The sequence below is a fragment of the Bos mutus genome, chromosome 7 (genome assembly GCF_027580195.1).
Source record: "Bos mutus isolate GX-2022 chromosome 7, NWIPB_WYAK_1.1, whole genome shotgun sequence".
NCBI lineage: Eukaryota > Metazoa > Chordata > Mammalia > Artiodactyla > Bovidae > Bos > Bos mutus.
In genome coordinates this window covers 104,724,013-104,741,937 of record NC_091623.1, presented here as the reverse complement: position 1 = coordinate 104,741,937, position 17,925 = coordinate 104,724,013, and the positions used below count along the sequence as shown (strand labels likewise).

At 43.8% G+C, this 17,925-nt stretch overlaps 1 protein-coding gene across 4 annotated transcripts in view; it reads right to left on the bottom strand.

Moving 5' to 3' along the window:
* The window catches only part of GRIA1 (glutamate ionotropic receptor AMPA type subunit 1), a 350,905-nt gene that overhangs the window by 117,778 nt on the left and 215,202 nt on the right, over positions 1-17,925 (bottom strand). For 3 of the 4 annotated variants that reach the window (XM_005894393.2, XM_005894392.2, XM_005894394.2), the window contains 2 exons: positions 8,461-8,622; positions 3,952-4,119 (listed from right to left, as the gene is read on the bottom strand). In XM_005894393.2, coding sequence (XP_005894455.1) covers positions 3,952-4,119; positions 8,461-8,622 — 330 coding nt within the window. The remainder of the gene's footprint in view (positions 1-3,951; positions 4,120-8,460; positions 8,623-17,925) is intronic. The other variant, XM_070374901.1, reaches the window with a different exon arrangement.

Genomic DNA, 17,925 nt, shown 5'->3' with positions numbered 1-17,925 from the left:
GTCTACATCTCTTGTTCTGGGATAATTGGTAAATAGCTCTCCCTTTCATTCCCCAGTGTTCCAGGTTGGATGATAAATTATATGGTCATCCTATTTAAAGCCCCAGACACATGCCTACAGATAGTCTGGTAATGTCCACAGTCCTCAGTCGTAGCATTCTTTTCTGACCATCCAGAGCATCAACAGCCTGGCTACGTATGTGATTTAGCTTCGAATCCACAACTTTATGGCTATTATTTCTTAGGAGCTTATCTTTCCTTCAACACTGGGTCTTCAGTTTGAGTTGCAGGACTGTGTCTTATACCCTTATTCCCCTCCCCCCACCCCGACCTCATCTAGCGAAGTGCCCTGTTAATCTTCACTTTGATGGGTGTGATCATTGGCTGACAGACTGCAAACACAAACGCTAAGAGGGCTGATCATTATTTAGGGCAGGTGTTCTTCAACTTCACTTCAACTTCTTAGCTTGGCTTCTGGAAGTGTCTGTGGTTTCCCGTGATTCATGGTCATGCAAAAATATATGTGTGTGTGTGTGTGTGTGTGTGCATTTTTCTGGGGAAAAGGTACAAAGCTTTTTTTGTCCTGTCATATCCTCAAAGGGCCGATGACCTAAATGCTAAAAGCCTGACTTGGGGAATTCACTCTTTTCTGCCAGTCAGAAGCCAACTTATAGGTACCCTAATGCTTCCTCTTTCCTGGAGCGTTGAGGAGTTCCAGGATTGTGGGATCATTACTATTCTGAGTGGCTCCTTGGTCAGGCAGGGTGAGGAGATGGGGGCAGGCAGGCGGCTGAGTTATCTTCACCCTGCTCCTGGGAAAACTGTAGCGGGGTAAGGGGGACCCGAGGCCACGTGCTGTAGCTGGCTGGGCCAGAACTCATTCTCATCTGCTGGGCTGGGTCTTCGAGGCTTCAGAGCAGAGCAGTTAAGGGTACAGTGAGGTAGCAAGGAGATGTGGGGTGGAATCCCACTTTTACCACTAATTAGCTGTATAATCTGGGGGAATTCTTGAACATCTGTGTAGCTCAGTGTGTATATTTATAAAGCACAGTTAATAAAACCAGCTACCTCGGAGGGTTATATTATAGGGGATTCAGTGAGATCAGTCATGTAAAATATGTTCAGAACCTTGTGCATAGTGAGCCCTGGCCATGTCATAGCTGGTATGACCCTCAGTTTTAGAATAATGTGCTTATTCCTCCTGGTCTAACTCACAGACTTTCCAGCTTGACCACAAGCTAACCCTCAGATCCCTCCCGACTTGTGACCTGGAGGTCCGAGGTCAGGGTAGAAGTGATTTGAGATCCCAAGTTGGGGTCCGAAGACTGACTGGCATTGGGATTTACCAAGTCTACTGTGGGCACACAGATTCTCCCTAGTGGCATGGCTATTTAAAGAGATGGGTCTAGAGGATGAAATGGCTAGACAGCAGCCATGACTGTGTGTGGGAGGCCCTGAGGCCCAGTACATACAAGCAAAGGTCCCTGGGGCCACAGGGCAGGCTAGGGGCAGGAGGAGGAGCCCCAGTTCAGGGTCTGTTACAGTCTCGACTGCTAAGCTGATCCTGGGGGAGTTCCTGCTAACTCTGGGTCAGCTGCTTCATCTCTAATGTAAGAAAAAGTGGGAGTCGTCATTTCTCAGGTCTCTTTCTGCCATACATTTTTGTGATTTGAAGTGATAAACAAATATTTGATTCAGTTTGAACAGCTGATCTTCGGATCAGAATGTTGATTATATTTTGTTTCTGTTTTTGCGGCTAGTTCTCCCCACCCTACCTCTAGCCACAATAGAGACTAAAGAGAGTTTCTTGAGGACAGGGCTTGCCTTCTCTAATTGTCCCCAGAGCATAGGGCAGAGCATACAGTAGGCTCGCAGGAACAAGCTGACTGGCACACGCATGTCTTGATTCAAGATGGTATAGAGCATGGTTCTCATCTTTTCTGGCACCAGGGACCAGTTTTGTGGAAGACAATTTTTCCATGACCAGGGTAGTGGCCCCTGCCATGGCTTCAGGATGATTCAAATGCATTACATTTATTTTGTACTTATTTCTATTGTTATTAATATTACACCAGCTCCACCTCAGATCACCAGGCATTAGATCCTAGAATTTGGGGACCCCTGGTATAGAGGAGATCATTATTATTTTGATGAAAGCAACTGCCTCCTCTCAACCCCACTGAAGGCAGAAACAGAAGACTGAGCATGTTACAACCAGAAAGACATGGGTTAGAGTGTAAGGAAAATTAATTAGATGCTTAGAATTCGTAAGCCAGGTGAGAACTGAGACTGGTCTCTCTGACTGCCTCATTGTCATGGGTGAGGAAAGAGAAGGGTGTGGGGGATCTGAATTAGTATTTCAAGGTCACCCAGAAACTCAAGGGCCTGGCTGGTCTTGGACCTCAGGTCTCCTGAGTAAGAGTCCTTTCTGCCACTCACATTGTCTCCAGGCTTCATCACTGTCATGGTGATGTCAGCGTATCCTTCCAGGGACATCCTTAAGATGAGAGAGGCAAGGGAGCTGGAAGGGCTGGGAAGCTGAGGGCAAGTCCCTGGGACCTTCTGAAACCAGCTTCACATTGCAAACAGAAGCTGTCTCGACTGTGGAGCCTGGAAGAGCATTTTAAATAAGCCAGAAGGCAGGCACCACACCTTTGGCAATCATTCTGAAGCTGCTGGCTTTCCGGCTCTTGCTGCCTAGGGATTCGGGGCCACCCTGCACAGTGACGGGGGGTGGGGCAGAAAGGGCTGTGGGTGGACCCGTTTGCATCTAGCCACAGGGCAGTTGCTTTGCTTCATTCCAAAGGACAGAAGTCTGTGTTCTCCTCCACGTGCAGGTGCTTCAGCTGAGCTAAAGAACAACTGATGATATTGCCATCTTGTGTGTTTCTCCAGGTTGTAAATCGCTAGAGCTGTGCATGTGTGGCTGGAAAACAGGTGGTAACAGTTGTGTGTTTTCCTCTACATTTCTCCCTCATTCAGAAATGCTCCCCTCTGGGAGAGAGTATGTCCTGAGAGTCATTTGCACCAGAACATTTTGCTGTTGCCAGCTCGCCACTGTGTCTGATACTTGGACATTCCTGTGAAGTGAGCCCTGCCCTCTGTGCCCAGTCCCCTTTGGAAATACGGTCTCTCTCAGGAGGCATCAGAGGCATCATATAGTGTGGTATGTGTCAGGACTTGGAGAACTAGTCTGTGCTTCAGGTGCTTCTAGAAACTTCTAGAGATTTCTAGGAGTTCAGAGAATCATAAAGCTGGGCAAGTCCCCAGAACCTTCTAAAACAGGAATGTCAAACACATGGCTCACGTGTATCTGTCTCATCCTGCTTCCACAGCAGACATATCACTGAGTGCTTATATTCCTCCCTGTTGAATCTGGATTCCACCTCAGAATCCTCTGCAGAGTCAGTTGATAGGAGGATCCTGACCATTTTATATCCCTGTTGTTTGCCCATTCGTAAGTGCAAACAAAATTGATGAGTGCAATGCTGAGAAGCAAGAAAATAGAATCAGAAGTGTTGAGAAACATTTTCAGGGTCCCATCCTGACATGTGCACAGAGAGCAAAGATAATGAAGAAATCTAGAAAATCAGGGCAAGAGAGCAGAGTCTCTGAGAGCCTGCAAAAATGGTTCAGTTTCATCCTTGTGTATCTCAAGTCCCCTTTCAAATACAGCATCACTGGCTTCCCCTTCTTAGCATAATCCCTAAGCATAAAATAGAGCTCTTGTGCTGTCAGGAATGACTAGTCCATACTATTACGTTTTTTCATTTTGTTCTTCAAATTTCTACACGACCTTTCCTATGTCAGAGCCACAAACAATGCAGTGGTGGTCCAAGCTTCGGGTGTGCTCCCTTTTTTTTTTTTCAATAGCTATATCCCGCCTGACACTGATGCTTAAATCCCCTGCGAGGCTCCCATAGGGTGGGGCCACCGTTGTTGCCAGCCTCACCTGCTGCAGAGCTCTCTGGATGTCGATGCCCTGGCCCCAGGGCACAGCTGGGTTAGCCAGGCAGTCCCCAGCATTCCCCCGGCGGGAGATATCAATTCTCTGCCTCCGCAGGCTCTGGAAAGCCTCAGCCATCACCTTCACCCCATCGTAGGTGAGCGCAGAGGTGTACTGGTGGGAGGAACAGAGACAGTTGGGTGTCAGAGAGAGAGCTGGTAGGGAGGCTGGTGGGAGCTGTATCTGGGAAGGAGCCTCCTGGTGATGAGGATGCCTGCAGTGAGCCAGGGATGGGGGGTATGGTGGGGACAGGGAGCCACTGTAAGCCACGAAGCACCTGCTGCTCCACCTCCCTAGCCAATATTGCCCTCCTAAACTCCCGAGTTCAGTATTATTGCTGGTTGTGAGGTTCAAAGAGAATTCTAGAATTTTCTATCCAATCCACGTTAAAATGTTGGTTCATCTGGGGGAAGAGGCATAGCTTGAATACAAAACATCTAAATTAAATACAACTCATCTGTATCTGTCTGATACAGTCCATGAAAACAACTTGGTTTTCTCTCTGTCACCAACTGGGAGCCGAGAAGAACAGTTTACTCCACCATCCCTGGTGACAGTAAAAGAAAGAAAAAGAATAATCTGAGAAGGGTAAGCTCTTAATTATTTCTGCATGCAGCTCACTCAAGTGGCAAGTTTATATTCCACAAAATTTCCTCTTGTGCTTCCTCATGCTAAGCCTCAATTTTATCCCCCTCTTATCTAAGAAGGTACTAAAATGTTGAAACAAAAGCAAGATAACAATCCAGAACAACATTTTCCAGCACTAGCAATCATATCTATTCTCATCAATTTGTCTCTGATGTCTAGCATGTTCTCTGGTACATCCTAAGTTCACAGTGCAGTCTTGTAGAATAAATGTATAGGTATTTTTCTAGCTTTTAATTTTGTTCCTTTTGCTTTTGGGGCTTCCCTGGTGCCACAGTGGTAAACAATCTACCTGCCAAGCAGGAGACATGGCTTCAATCCCTGGGTTGGGAAGATCCACTAGAGAAGGAAATGGCAATCCACTCAAGTTTTCTTGTCTAGGAAATCCCATGGTCAGAAAGAGTCTAGTAGGCTATAGTTCATGGGGTTGTAAAGAACTGGACATGAGTTTGGACACACAAACACTTCCTTTTTAAAGTAAAGACATTACATTTGGTATCTTTATAATCATTTCCAATCTTTTGGAAATTGAGTGGGATAGTCACATGTTAATAATAGCTGTGAAAAGAAGAGAAGTGAATAGGAAAGGAGGAAAGGAAAGATATACCTATTTGAATGCAGAGTTCCAAAGAATAGCAAGGAGAGATAAGAAAGCCCTTCTTAGCGATCAATGCAAAGAAATAGAGGAAACTGATAGAATGGGAAAGACTAGAGATCTCTTCAAGAAATTTAGAGATACCAAGGGAACATTTCATGCAAAGATGGGCTCAATAAAGGACAGAAATGGTATGGACCTAACAGAAGCAGAAGATATTAAGAAAAGGTGGCAAAAATACACAGAAGAACTGTACAAAAAAGATCTTCACGACCCAGTTAATTACTAGGGTGTGATCACTCCCCTAGAGCCAGACATCCTGGAATGTGAAGTCAAGTGGGCCTTAGGAAGCGTCACTACAAACAAAGCTAGTGGAGGTGATCAAATTCCAGTTGAACTATTTCAAATCCTAAAAGATGATGCTGTTAAAGTGCTACACTCAATATGCCAGCAAATTTGGAAAATTCAGCAGTGGCCACAGGACTGGAAAAGGTCAGTTTTCATTCCAATCCCAAAGAAAGGAAATGCCAAAGAATTCTCAAACTACCACACAACTGCACTCATCTCACATGCTAGTAAAGTAATGCTCAAAATTCTCTAAGCCAGGCTTCAGCAATACATGAACCATGAACTTCCAGAGTTCAAGCTGGTTTTAGAAAAGGCAAAGGAACCAGAGATCAAGTTGCCAACATCCGCTGGATCATCAAAAAAGCAAGAGAATTCCAGAAAAACATCTATTTCTTCTTTATTGACTATGCCAAAGCCTTTGACTGTGTAGATCACAATAAACTGTGGAAAATTTTGAAAGAGGTGGGAATATCAGACCACCTGATCTGCCTCTTGAGAAACCTGTATTCAGGTTAGGAAGCATCAGTTAGAACTGGACATGGAACAACAGACTGGTTCCAAATAGGAAAAGGAGTTCGTCAAGGCTGTATATTGTCACCCTGCTTATTTAACTTATATGCAGAGTACATCATGAGAAACGCTGGGCTGGAGGAAGCACAAGCTAGAATCAAGATTGCCGGGAGAAATATCAATAACCTCAGATATGCAGATGACACCACCCTTATGGCAGAAAGTGAAGAACTACTAAAAAGCCTCTTGATGAAAGTGAAAGAGGAGAGTGAAAAAGTTGGCTTAAAGCTCAACATTCAGAAAACGAAGATCATGGCATCCGGTCCCATCACCTCATGGCAAATAGATGAGGAAACAGTGGAAAAAGTGAGAGACTTTATTTTTCTGGGCTCCAAAATCACTGCAGATGGTGATTGCAGCCATGAAATTAAAAGACGCTTACTCCTTGGAAGGAAAGTTATGACCAACCTAGATAGCATATTCAAAAGCAGAGACATTACTTTGCCAACAAAGCTTCATCTAGTCAAGGCTATGGTTTTTCCAGTAGTCATGTATGGATGTGAGAGTTGGACTATAAAGAAAGCTGAGCACCGGAGAATTGATGCTTTTGAACTGTGTATTGGAGAAGACTCTTGAGAGTTCCTTGGACTGCAAGGGGATCCAACTAGTCCATTCTAAAGGAGATAGGGCCTGGGTGTTCATTGGAAGGAATGATGCTAAACCTGAAACTCCAATACTTTGGCCACCTGATGCAAGAGCTGACTCATTGGAAAAGACCCTGATGCTGGGAAAGATTGAGGGCAGGAGGAGAAGGGGACGACAGAGAATGAGATGGTTGGATGGGTTGGATGACTCAATGGACGTGAGTTTAGGTAGGCTCCGGGAGTTGGTGTTGGACAGGGAGGCCTGGCGTGCTGCAGCTCATGGGGTCACAAGGAGTTGGACACGACTGAGCAACTGAACTGAACTGAATGAATGAAACTCCTCTGTAGTTTACTCATTGATTGAAATCACATTTGTGATTTTGTTTGCTTAAGGTCATGTCGAAGTGCCTTTATTTCTAAAGTCCTGAATCAGTTTGAGCAAAACTGGGATGACAGTGTCTTGGTTCAGTGGCCTGACATTTACAAAATGCAACTGACCAGGGGCAAGAGAAAGTTGGCAAGGATCCACAGTTGGCCCTGGATAAACAGATTTAGACTCAGAATCCTTCTCAACAGTGTTCCTCATAGCCACTGCCAAGCTGTTAGATTTGACGTGGGAAAGAGAAATTATCCTCTATTCTTACTCTGGAGTGAAAGTGAATGTCGCTCCGTTGTGTCTGATTCTCTGGGACCCCATGGACTATACAGTCCAAGGAATTTTCTAGGCCAGAATACTGGAGTGGGTAGCCCTTCATCTCCAGGAGATCTTCCCAACCCAGGGATTGAATCCAGGTCTCCTGCATTGCAGGAGGACTCTTTACCAGCGGAGCCACAAGGGAAGCCCAAGAATACTGGAGTGGGTAGTCTGTCCCTTCTCCAGCGGATCTTCATGACCCAGGAATCGAATTGGGGTCTCCTGCTTTGCAGGCAGATCCTTTACCAACTGAGCTATCAGAGAAACTCATCTTTATTCTAAGCCATTTTCAAATAGAAAACAAAATAGATTTTAGCCGCAGAGTTTAAAGCTGCCTTGCAGGGAATGAGAGGCTGGTAGTCTGCATGATAATTGGGAGTTGACTCTCTGAGGCAGAAATGTACTGGTTATTGCTTAGTTAAATTTCCTTGATTTGTAGCCAGGTATGCAGCTGACCAGAAGGACCAGCCCACTGCACAAATCTAGGAGGCTCAATCAACATGGCGATCCTGCCCAGAGTAGAGACACCATTTTCTGGCTCCTGCTGTAGCTAGCTGGGGTAGGTTCCTGAGATGTGGCCAATAGCATGTGAGGAGAAGATCTGTATGTGACTGCTGGAAAGAGTTCTTAAGGGAAACAGTTTTGCTTTCTGTTTTCCTTTTCCCTTCCTGATGGGTAGAATACTGAGGTAATTGTGGGGCTTCTGCAGCCATTTTGGGCTATAAGGTAGCAGCTGTATGCTGAGGATAGCAGAACAAGAAGATAGAAAAAGTCGCTATGTTTTTGGTGATTGTGAAACCATTATACAAGCCCCAGATTGCTGACTTCTGAATTTTGTTTATATGAAAAAGGAGCAAAATGTCTATCCTGTTAAAACCATTGTCATTCTGGAGTGTCCATACCCTCAGCCTTTATGGATCTGGTTCCCTTAGCTTGCTCCTCTGAGAAAGTCTGTGCCAGGAATGTAGGGCAGGCAGAGGCCAGCGGGGGCCTTTCTTGCCCGCTGCCCACCCTCTCACCTTAGGCCTCTTCCAGTCCACCCGGCTGTGGTCCCGAGCTTCACTGGTCTTCCACCGTTGCATGATCTTGGCCGGGATGGTGTCTGTGTAGTTCACCAGCTGGAAACCTGTTACGTTTGCTCCACTCTCCTTGAATTTGTTTAAGTCAATGTCCATGAAGCCCTGGGTGGTGAGGAAGGGAAGGAAGTTAGAATATGCTGCCTGGATGCATCAGTTTAACCATGTTACAGAATCACAGCATTTTCCACCTGTTCAGACTTAAGGTGAAACTGACTTAGTGGAGAGGCAGTTGCAGTTCCCTTCCTTCTGACCTCTGTTATCACTTATTTTGTGTGCTAAGTTGTTACACTGGTTAAGAGCACTTGCTCAGGAGCCAGCCATGCCTGGGCTGAAGGGTAGGCTCTGCTGCTCAGAGCTATGAGTTACGTACACTGCCTTGGACCAAGTTCCCTGATGGTTTCCTGTATGAATAATGGAGGTAAGGAGGCTGAGGAGAAAAAGCAGTGCAATGATGCATGTCAAGTCCATGTTGCAAGACTGAGTGATCAATAAACAGCGGCTGGGATTATTATAACAACACAGATACGTGATAGTTTAAAAAACATGAGGGGGGACCTTTGTCCTTTACCACCATCACTCTGCTCTGACTGTAGAGGCATCTGAATTCTATCCGGGACAAGCTTCTGTGGCCCCCAAGGTCCCCAGCATGTCCCCAGCACATCTGGAAGAGGCTGGATGCTGATTATGCCTCCCTGCCTCGCCCCCCAACCCTCCCGCCCTGTGCTTTTTCCTGTGCTGCAGGCAAGGTCTTGCAAGTGAGGCCTGATCAATTCTCCTATCCACAAAGGATTTCTTATTGGAATGAAACTTTCCTCCCCATTTGACGAAGTTCATTCAAACTCAGGAAGCCTTCAAGATAGAAAGGAAACCTTGTATCTGTATAATTTATTCCACAGTGTATGGTACTTTCAAATCTATGGCTGTGTTTCACTTTAATGCCTTTATAAGGTAGAAACTGTACATCTGTTTGCCAGATAAAGAAACTGAGATAGAGAATTGATTGCACAAAGTCATTCAGTGATTTAGTGGCATAGAGGGGACCGGAACTAGGCCTTCTGAAGGCCTATGATTACTTATTCTCTTGTCATAAATTCAACAAACATTTTTTGAAAGCCAGTGTACTATTCTAATGCTATCCTAATGCAGTGTACTATTCTAATAGCGAGTAAAACAAATTCCTTCTCTTACGAAGCTTACTTTTTAGTGGGAAGAATGGACCATAAATAAACTGTTGTGTATAAAATAAGCTAAAAGGATATATTGTACAATACAGGGCAAATATTTTATAATAACTATAAATGAAATATAGCCTTTAAACATTGTGAATCACGAAGAATTGATGCTCTCAAATTGTGGTGCTGGAGAAGACTCTTGAGAGTGCCTTGGGCAGCAAGGAGCTCAAACCAGTCAATCATAAAGGAAATCAGTCCTGAGTATTCATTGGAAGGACTGATGCTGAAGCTGAAGCTCCATACTTTCACCACCTGATGCAAAGAACTGACTCATTGGAAAAGACCCTGATGCTGGGAAAGATTGAGAGCAGGAGGAGAAGGGGACGACAGAAGATGATATGGTTGGATGGCATCACCGACTCAATGGACATAAGTTTGAGCAAGCTCCGGGAGATGGTGAAGGACAGGGAAGCCCGGCATGCTGCAGTCCATGGGGTCACAAAGAATTAGACACACCTTTGCAAGTGAACAATAGCAACATGGTTTTTATTATGCATCTACTCTATTTCAATTTTTAAAAAAGAAGTATGTAGCAGTGTATAAGGTCGAATCCAGCAGAGGATACTGTGTGGTAGGTAGCTATGAGTCCTCTGAAGGAAGATGAAGTGGGGAAAGAGGATGAGGAGAGGAGGGCAGTGCCTGGCCCCGGGAGGCCTGGTCCAAATGAGCCACCCTGAGGAGGTGGTGTCAACACAGGGACCTGGCTGATGTGAAGCTGTGGCATGAGCTCTGAGGGAATCTGGGGAAGAGCATTCTGAGCAAAGGCTCAGAGGTTGGAGGATGCTTAGCATATTCTAGAAACAGTAAGAAGACTAGTGTGACTAGCACAGCATGAGAGAGAGAGAGAGAGAGAGAGAGAGAGGGTGGGAAATGCAGTTGCGGGGGAGGGGGTGGGGGTCAGCCCAGGGTTGGATCCTAGAAAGCCTTGTGATCATCTGGGTTTCTCTCTGGGTATAATTGGTACCCACTTCAGGAATTTGAGTAGGGATCACAAAGTCATTGCTCTCTGAACTCCATGGCTTAGGGAAACTGCCAGATCCCAAGGGGCGAAATGGGGGAATGAACACAGGAAGTAGTTTGGTGGATTCAGGGTAGGAAGAACTGTGGTCTGGCAGCTCTGAGCCCCCATCACTGCCTCAGCTCTGCCTGGAGATCCTAAGACATTGTCCTAGTCTCTTGATTTCTCACTGACTCGATCTGGTTTCCTTACCTAAAAGATCTGGTCATCAACCAGTGCAAGTTTGATGTATGAAGCAAGGCACTCAAAGCTGGTGCTCTGGGATAACCCAGAGGGATGGGGTGGGGAGGGAGGTGAGAAGAGGGGTTTGGATGGTGGGATACAAATACACCCATGGCTGATTCACAGCAAAAACCACAACAATATTGTAAAGTAATTAGCCTCCAATTAAAATAAATTAATTAATTAAAAAAAGAATAGAATTAAAAAAAAAGATCTGGTCATCAATAATTTCATGACTCAAAGACCTTCCCCCCACCCTATGCCTCTAAAGTTCAGTGATTCTTTATTATTTCTATTTTACAAACAAACAAAGCTCAGCTCTACTCTGAGCCTTTGCCCAGCTATTCTCTATGCCTGGAAGGGAGTTCTCTCTGGCCAGCTCATGTCCATCCTTGGGTCCCAGCTAAAATACAGTGTCTCCTGTAACGCGCTTAGTTGCTCAGTTGTGTCCAACTCTTTGTGACCCCATGGACTAGGGCCTGCCAGGCTCCTCTGTACAGGGGATTGTCCAGGCAAGAATACTGGAGTGGGTTGCCATTCTCTTCTCCAGCGGATCTTCCTGACCCAGGGATCAAACTGGTTCTCCTGCACTGCAAGTGGATTCTTTACCATCTGAGCCACATGGGACTCCTTATCTAAAGACCCAGTTCTCATCCTTGATAGATGCCCTTGGTGCCTTGCTTATTTCCACATCTCCCCAATAGACACTGATATTGCACTTTTTATACTAACTACAGCTACCTATCACTTCACCACAGGTAAGGTAAGCCAGATGTATTGAGGAGTTCATAAACCCAGAACAGCTCTCTGCTCTTGGGGAGTTAGTAGAAACCATAGCCCTCTCCCTTGGGTGGGTTACCATGAGGTACACTCTACACCCAAGTCTAGAGCTTCTGTAAGGGATGGAGTTCCATAGCCCCAGAGATAAGTGCCTTGATTATGCACCTTTTTCAGCTGCCTGCTCTCCCATCCCTACTTTCTTCTTGTTCAGTCGCTTAGTGGTGTTCAACTCTTTGCAGCCCCACGGACTGCAGCATGCCAGGCTTCCCTGTCCTTCACTATCTCCCAGAGTTTGCTCAAACTTGTGTCCATTGAGTTAGTGATGCCATCCAACTATCTCATCCTCTGTTGTCGCCTTCTCCTCCTGCCCTCAATCTTTCCCAGTGTCAGGGCCTTTTCCAATGGGTCAGCTCTTATATCCCTACCTCAGGGAATCCCTGATTCCCTGATGTTATTTCTCATATTAGCATCCAAGGAAGCTACTTGTATTTGAATTGCTGTCTTAAGACCTGGTTCTAATAGAACTCAGTCAAGTTACTTCCAATATGCAGTCTAGTCAGTTCCTTTTCAGTGCTCTGCTTATCACCCATTTGAGATGATCTGGTTTGCTCATTTGTTCCCTTGTCCTCTCTCCTTGTGTTGGAATGTCAGTTCCATGAAAGTAGGGATATTTTTCTGTTTTGTTCATGGATGTGCCCTAGAACTCAGCATCTAGCACCATGTCTGACACAAAGTAGGCTCTCAATACATTTTCATTGGGTGAATGAATAAAAGCCAAAGACATTCCTCAAGCAAAAATGCTAATTTTTCAGGAAAAGTATGATCTCCAGGTAATAAATCCAGTGGATGATTTAAATTGTTTGACAAGGGAAGCTCATGTTGGAAATGCATTTAGTGACTAACTATACCTACAGCTATAGTTTACAGACATTCACAGGGGTCTGTTGAATTGTGCAAGGGTTCTAACAAGCTTTTAGTACCGATGAAATTGGAGTTAGGTTCTTATACCCAATAGGCATCCTAAGACATTCTACCACCTAAGAGTACAGCCAAAGAACATTTTATTCATAAAGTAACTATTGAGAGAATAAAATGAAAGCGATCTCCTGTAGTCAAATTCCATTGCTTGAAAATCTGTAACAAGCACTTGGACATTTTGTACCGACTGCCCCCATCAATGTAATGGGGGCCAAAGGAAATGGCAGAGTTTATTCAAACATAAATGCCACTCAGCTCTATCACCGGAATGTCTGACTGCAAGGTGACTGGAGCCAGACCTGAAGTTATTTCCAATCAAACTGATGGGACCTCTACCTGAACTTCTCAGCTCCCCTGAGAAAGAAGGGACAAAGAAAGATAAAATAAGCTTTTATCTGTACTGTTAGGGAAGGCACGAAATGAGGGAATAACTTGGCATCAACATGCATTCACTTAGTAGAAGACATCCTTGCCTTCCCCTCATGGAAGATTTCATGCCTGAATGGTGATCTTGAATCTCCACAGTGTCTTTAATCATGAAGATTAAAGCAGTCTCTTATAGCTACTGGACTTGATCTCTCCATAATGCAAGAAAACAGACCATTCCAATAGAGAAAACTGTTCATGACTAAGAAGAGGAAATAAAGGTGTGAAATATTTGCCTACCGGTCAGCTGGGAAATTCAACCCACCCACTCTAGTCCCCTGAGCATGCTCATTAAACATGGTTTAATTAAATCATTTTCTAATTTTCTTTGCCATTTTGTTTAAAAAACCTTAGGGGGTAATATTTGGTAATGAGTACATTTTTGCTTTATCTGTGCTATTAATTATATAATATTATAAAAGGATACAACATTGCTAATTGTATTATATTAAAGATTAAATGATGAAGTCTGATTTTAAGCACTGTCTTTGAGTCATTTTGCCTCTTTTATAACATGCCCCCAAATATGGAGTCTATTGCTCTGTATGCTGTGACTAGTGAATGAAATGAAATTAACCCACAAAATGCTCTGTTCAAGTTATTCAGTATGAGAATTCAGCTCTTCTAAACGCAGATGCCTCTCAGTGTCCCTCCAGCACTGTACCCGATGCTGTTCTTCACAAAGTGACTGTTTATCATCTAAGATAAGCCTCTGTGATAAGTGAGCTCCTGGAGCTGTTAGATCACTGTGTCCCTGTCTGCTTCTGTGGTTCCTCTGTGGCCTTTCACACTGTCCCATGTGCTACTGATGAATGGGGGACAGAAGAATGGTCTGCCTATCATTTTCATTCAAGTGCAGATGAACAGGCTCTTAGGATAGAGGTCCTTCATCTGAGGGACCCATCACAATATATAAGTGAGGTTCTTCATAATAGCCATTCCTAATGGTTATCATGCAGGGGCTCTGGAGAGGAAACCAGATATCTCTATAAAGCTCTAATGCTGGTCATGTGGCTCAGTGGTAAAGAATCTGCCAACAATGCAGGAGACACAGGTTTGATCTCTGGGTTGGGAAGATCCCCTGGAGAAGGAAATGGTAGGAAAGGAATCTCTACCCACTCCAGTATTCTTGCCTGGAAAATCCCACAGAGGAGTCTGGCGGGCTACAGACCATGGGGTTGCAGAAGAGTCAGACATGACTTAGCAACTAAACAACAACAATGCCAGTCAATCAAAAATCAAGGTAAAACATATTATAAAGGGACTAATTAGAAGAATTCCAAATAATAGCATGACTAATGAACATTGAGGACAGGATGTGGAAAACAGTATGAGGTGTTCATCTTTTTTTTTTTTTTAACTGAGGAGCGACACATGGGATGAAAGTTGATAAAGCAAGAAAAAGAGACATAGACATATTACACAGAAGTGTGTAGAGGGAACTACTAGAATCACCAAACACAGAAAATGTTTAAAATAGTTTTTTCTAAGTATGAGATTAGAGAGATTAGGTATATGCTTTTTTTAATAACCTTCAATAATATTTTTTTTTATTTTTTATAACCATGTGAATGTGTGTGTGTGTGTTTTTAGTACTATTGAAAAATAAAAATAGATCCCCAGGTAATTCTGATGTACCTTACTGGCTCAGAATCATCTGTAAGTCCCTAGAAAGTGGGAGAGGGAGTGTCAGTGACAGAACAGGGAAGAGAAGTCATTGCATGGGTTGATATGGTCTATTAAGGGAGCCCTGCTTAATTTGTTGTCTCTTGGCCTAGAATTAAAGAACACTGGTGCCGTTAAATATTCTACTGAAACATAGCTCTAGAAACATCGTTCCTAAGGACGACAGATGTGACAACAATGGCGAAGCTGTGGCTTCTTGTGCATCATATAACTTCATTTATATAGCTCTTGGAGAATTCTGAAGTTGTTGTCATTTAAAGTTGAAAAATGAAATAATCCATCAGCAGTCACCTTTGGATTTATTAAACATTCCCAAGCTCTTTTCCTGAGCCAGGCATTCTATTAAATGCTTTATATACATAATCCTATTTAATCCCCCCAAACAGCCCTGAGGGGTGGACATGCACAGTAGGCCCTGGGTACTCGTTTGCATAAATGAGTGAGTATCTGTCCCAGTTTTACATGTGAGGAGCTGTGGTTCAAAGACCTCTGGAACCTACCCCCTCTCCCCACCCAGAGATGCCCCAGAAGCAAGGATTCCAGCTGTGGTCTAGCTATCAAATCTGTCTTCATCTGTGTGGTACACTGCTTTGCCAGCCGAGGAACACAGGAATGTAGCTTTAGGATGGGGTTTCCAGATTGCCCCAGATAAAGAGGGACAAAGAAGCTCAGACAGCGTGGCTGACAGTTAATAGCCTAGAACAGAGGTCTCACTCTGCCAAAGAGGGGTTACAGATTGGGTAGATGTTTCTCAAGCCTCTGATTTATATGAAGTTTTTTAGTACCCACCTACTCCATATCCATACCAGGAGTCAGCAACTTTTTTTTTTTTTTTTGGATAAGTGATCATATTGTGAATTTTTTAGGCTTACAGGTCATGTTGTTTCTGTCATAACTATTGAATGCAGCCTTTAGAGCATGAAAGCAGGCCTAGATAATAGAAAATGAAATAGCATGGTTGTGTCCCCTCCACCCCCAAGTGTGTTCATGAACACTGAAACTTGAATTTCACATGATTTTCATATGTCATGAGCTATCACTTTTCTTTTCATTTTTTTTTTCTAGTAATTTAAACATGTAAAAATCATTCCTGGCTAAACAAAGCCAGGAAATGGTTGAATTTGACCCATGGGCCACAGTTTAGGTTTACTGATGCCTGAAGGAAAGATGTTAGAGATCAGATCAAACCCCCTGTTGTCCAGAGAGGAGACTATTGGCCTCAAGTTGTAGGCTGGTTAGAGTGTGAGCTGGGGTTAGGATCTATATTCCCTAAGCACTCGTTGTAGGAGGCAGTGCAATGCTGACCAGCTGTTAGAATAGCATGACTGGGGGAGGGGAGGAAGTGCTCAATTAACTAAACCAGTTACAATAGTCATTCCATCTATCGTATCTCAATGATAATTTTCAAAGGATTAGCACAAAAAGGCATGTCAAATAATTATGATATCCAAAAAAGATGTTTAACACCATAACTATATTAGATGTACTTTTATATTGCTGTAAAGATTTAGAAAATGCTTTGAGGATGGTGATGAGGCTCTGGGCTATCATTATGACTTTTAATTATCATGTGTGCCTGGAAACAAAACATCTTGAGGAGGTGTGCTTACTGATTATTTAAGCTCTCTGAGGCTTAACTCTCTGGTCTTTAAAATGCAGATATAATAGCACCTACAGCATAGAATTGGTACAAGATTTTTTTTTAAAGTGTGTATAAATATTTAGAGCTGTGTCTGGCACAAAGTAAGCATTTAATACATCTTAGCTATTATTATCATCATCATATTTACCATCATCACTATGATGCAGTCCAAAGAGGTTAGGTGTTAACTACTTGAAAACCAGGCACTGGGGGTTTGGGATGGACATGTCCACACTGCTATGTTTAAAATGGATAACCAACAAGGAACTACTATATGGCACATGGGACTCTGCTCAATGTTATGTGGCAGTCTGGAGGGGAGGGGAGTTTGGGAGAGAATGGATACATGTGCATGTATGGCTGAATCCCTTGCTCTTCACCCGAAACTGTCACAACATTGTTAATTGGCTATACCCCAATACCAAATACAAAGTAAAAAAAAAAACCCCAAACCAGGCACTGGGTCAGGCAAGACACCTGAGCCCACAGGAGCCAGGTGTACAGGAATGCAGCTTTCAAAAGATAAAAACTTTATCTTCAAAGCCAGATTTCCTTTCTCTCTGGGGTTCTTTCAAGGGGTCACAGACAAGCTGCTCAGCCCTCATCATCCTGCTTGGGCTGACACCACTCCCATTAGATGGAAAAGGGAACAGCCAGCATTGTTAAGAGAAAGGGGCCAAAGAGAAGGATTTTTAACAAGCCCTGGGAGGTGGGAAAGAAAACTCCCTCCATCTCATCCACCTGAGATCTAGAAAAGAGGTAAGATTAGAACAAATTGAAGAACTTTCACTTTATACTCTGAGTGGCACAAGTTGAACATGGCAAGTTTCCCCAGATTGTCAGGTAAATTCTTAGATGACAGCTCCATAGAGAGGATAGTTATAGGAAAGTATAGTTCAAAAAGTCTCGTTACATTAGAAATGCTTGAAAAAAGTGGGGATGTTCAACCTGAAAATAATGAAAGACTAGGAGGGGAAGTGAAGGATGTATTCCAATCCCAGAGGGCTTTCGGGGGGGGGGGATATTTGTTCTTTAAGGTAAGCCAGAACCAACCAATGGATAGAAGTCATGGGAGTGAGACTTCGGCTAAAATAATAATGATGACAATCACAGTGCCTAACACGTATTAGACCTGAGCTATGTAGCAGGCACTATGCTGAGAGCTTTATTTGTATGATCTCATATAATCCTTGGAATAATCCTATGAAGCAGGTACTTTTATCATTTCCACATTGCAGATTAGAAAACTGAAGCTTAAATGAATGCAGTAGCTTCTGCCCAGTATAACACAGCTAGTGAGGGGCAGAGACCAAAGTCATAGCAAGTGACAAGACTCTGCGCTTACTTTCTGACCACTGTACATTAAGCCTCCTCATCACTAGTTAGTCTGATTCATTTATCTCCTGTCCTGCCATGAATGA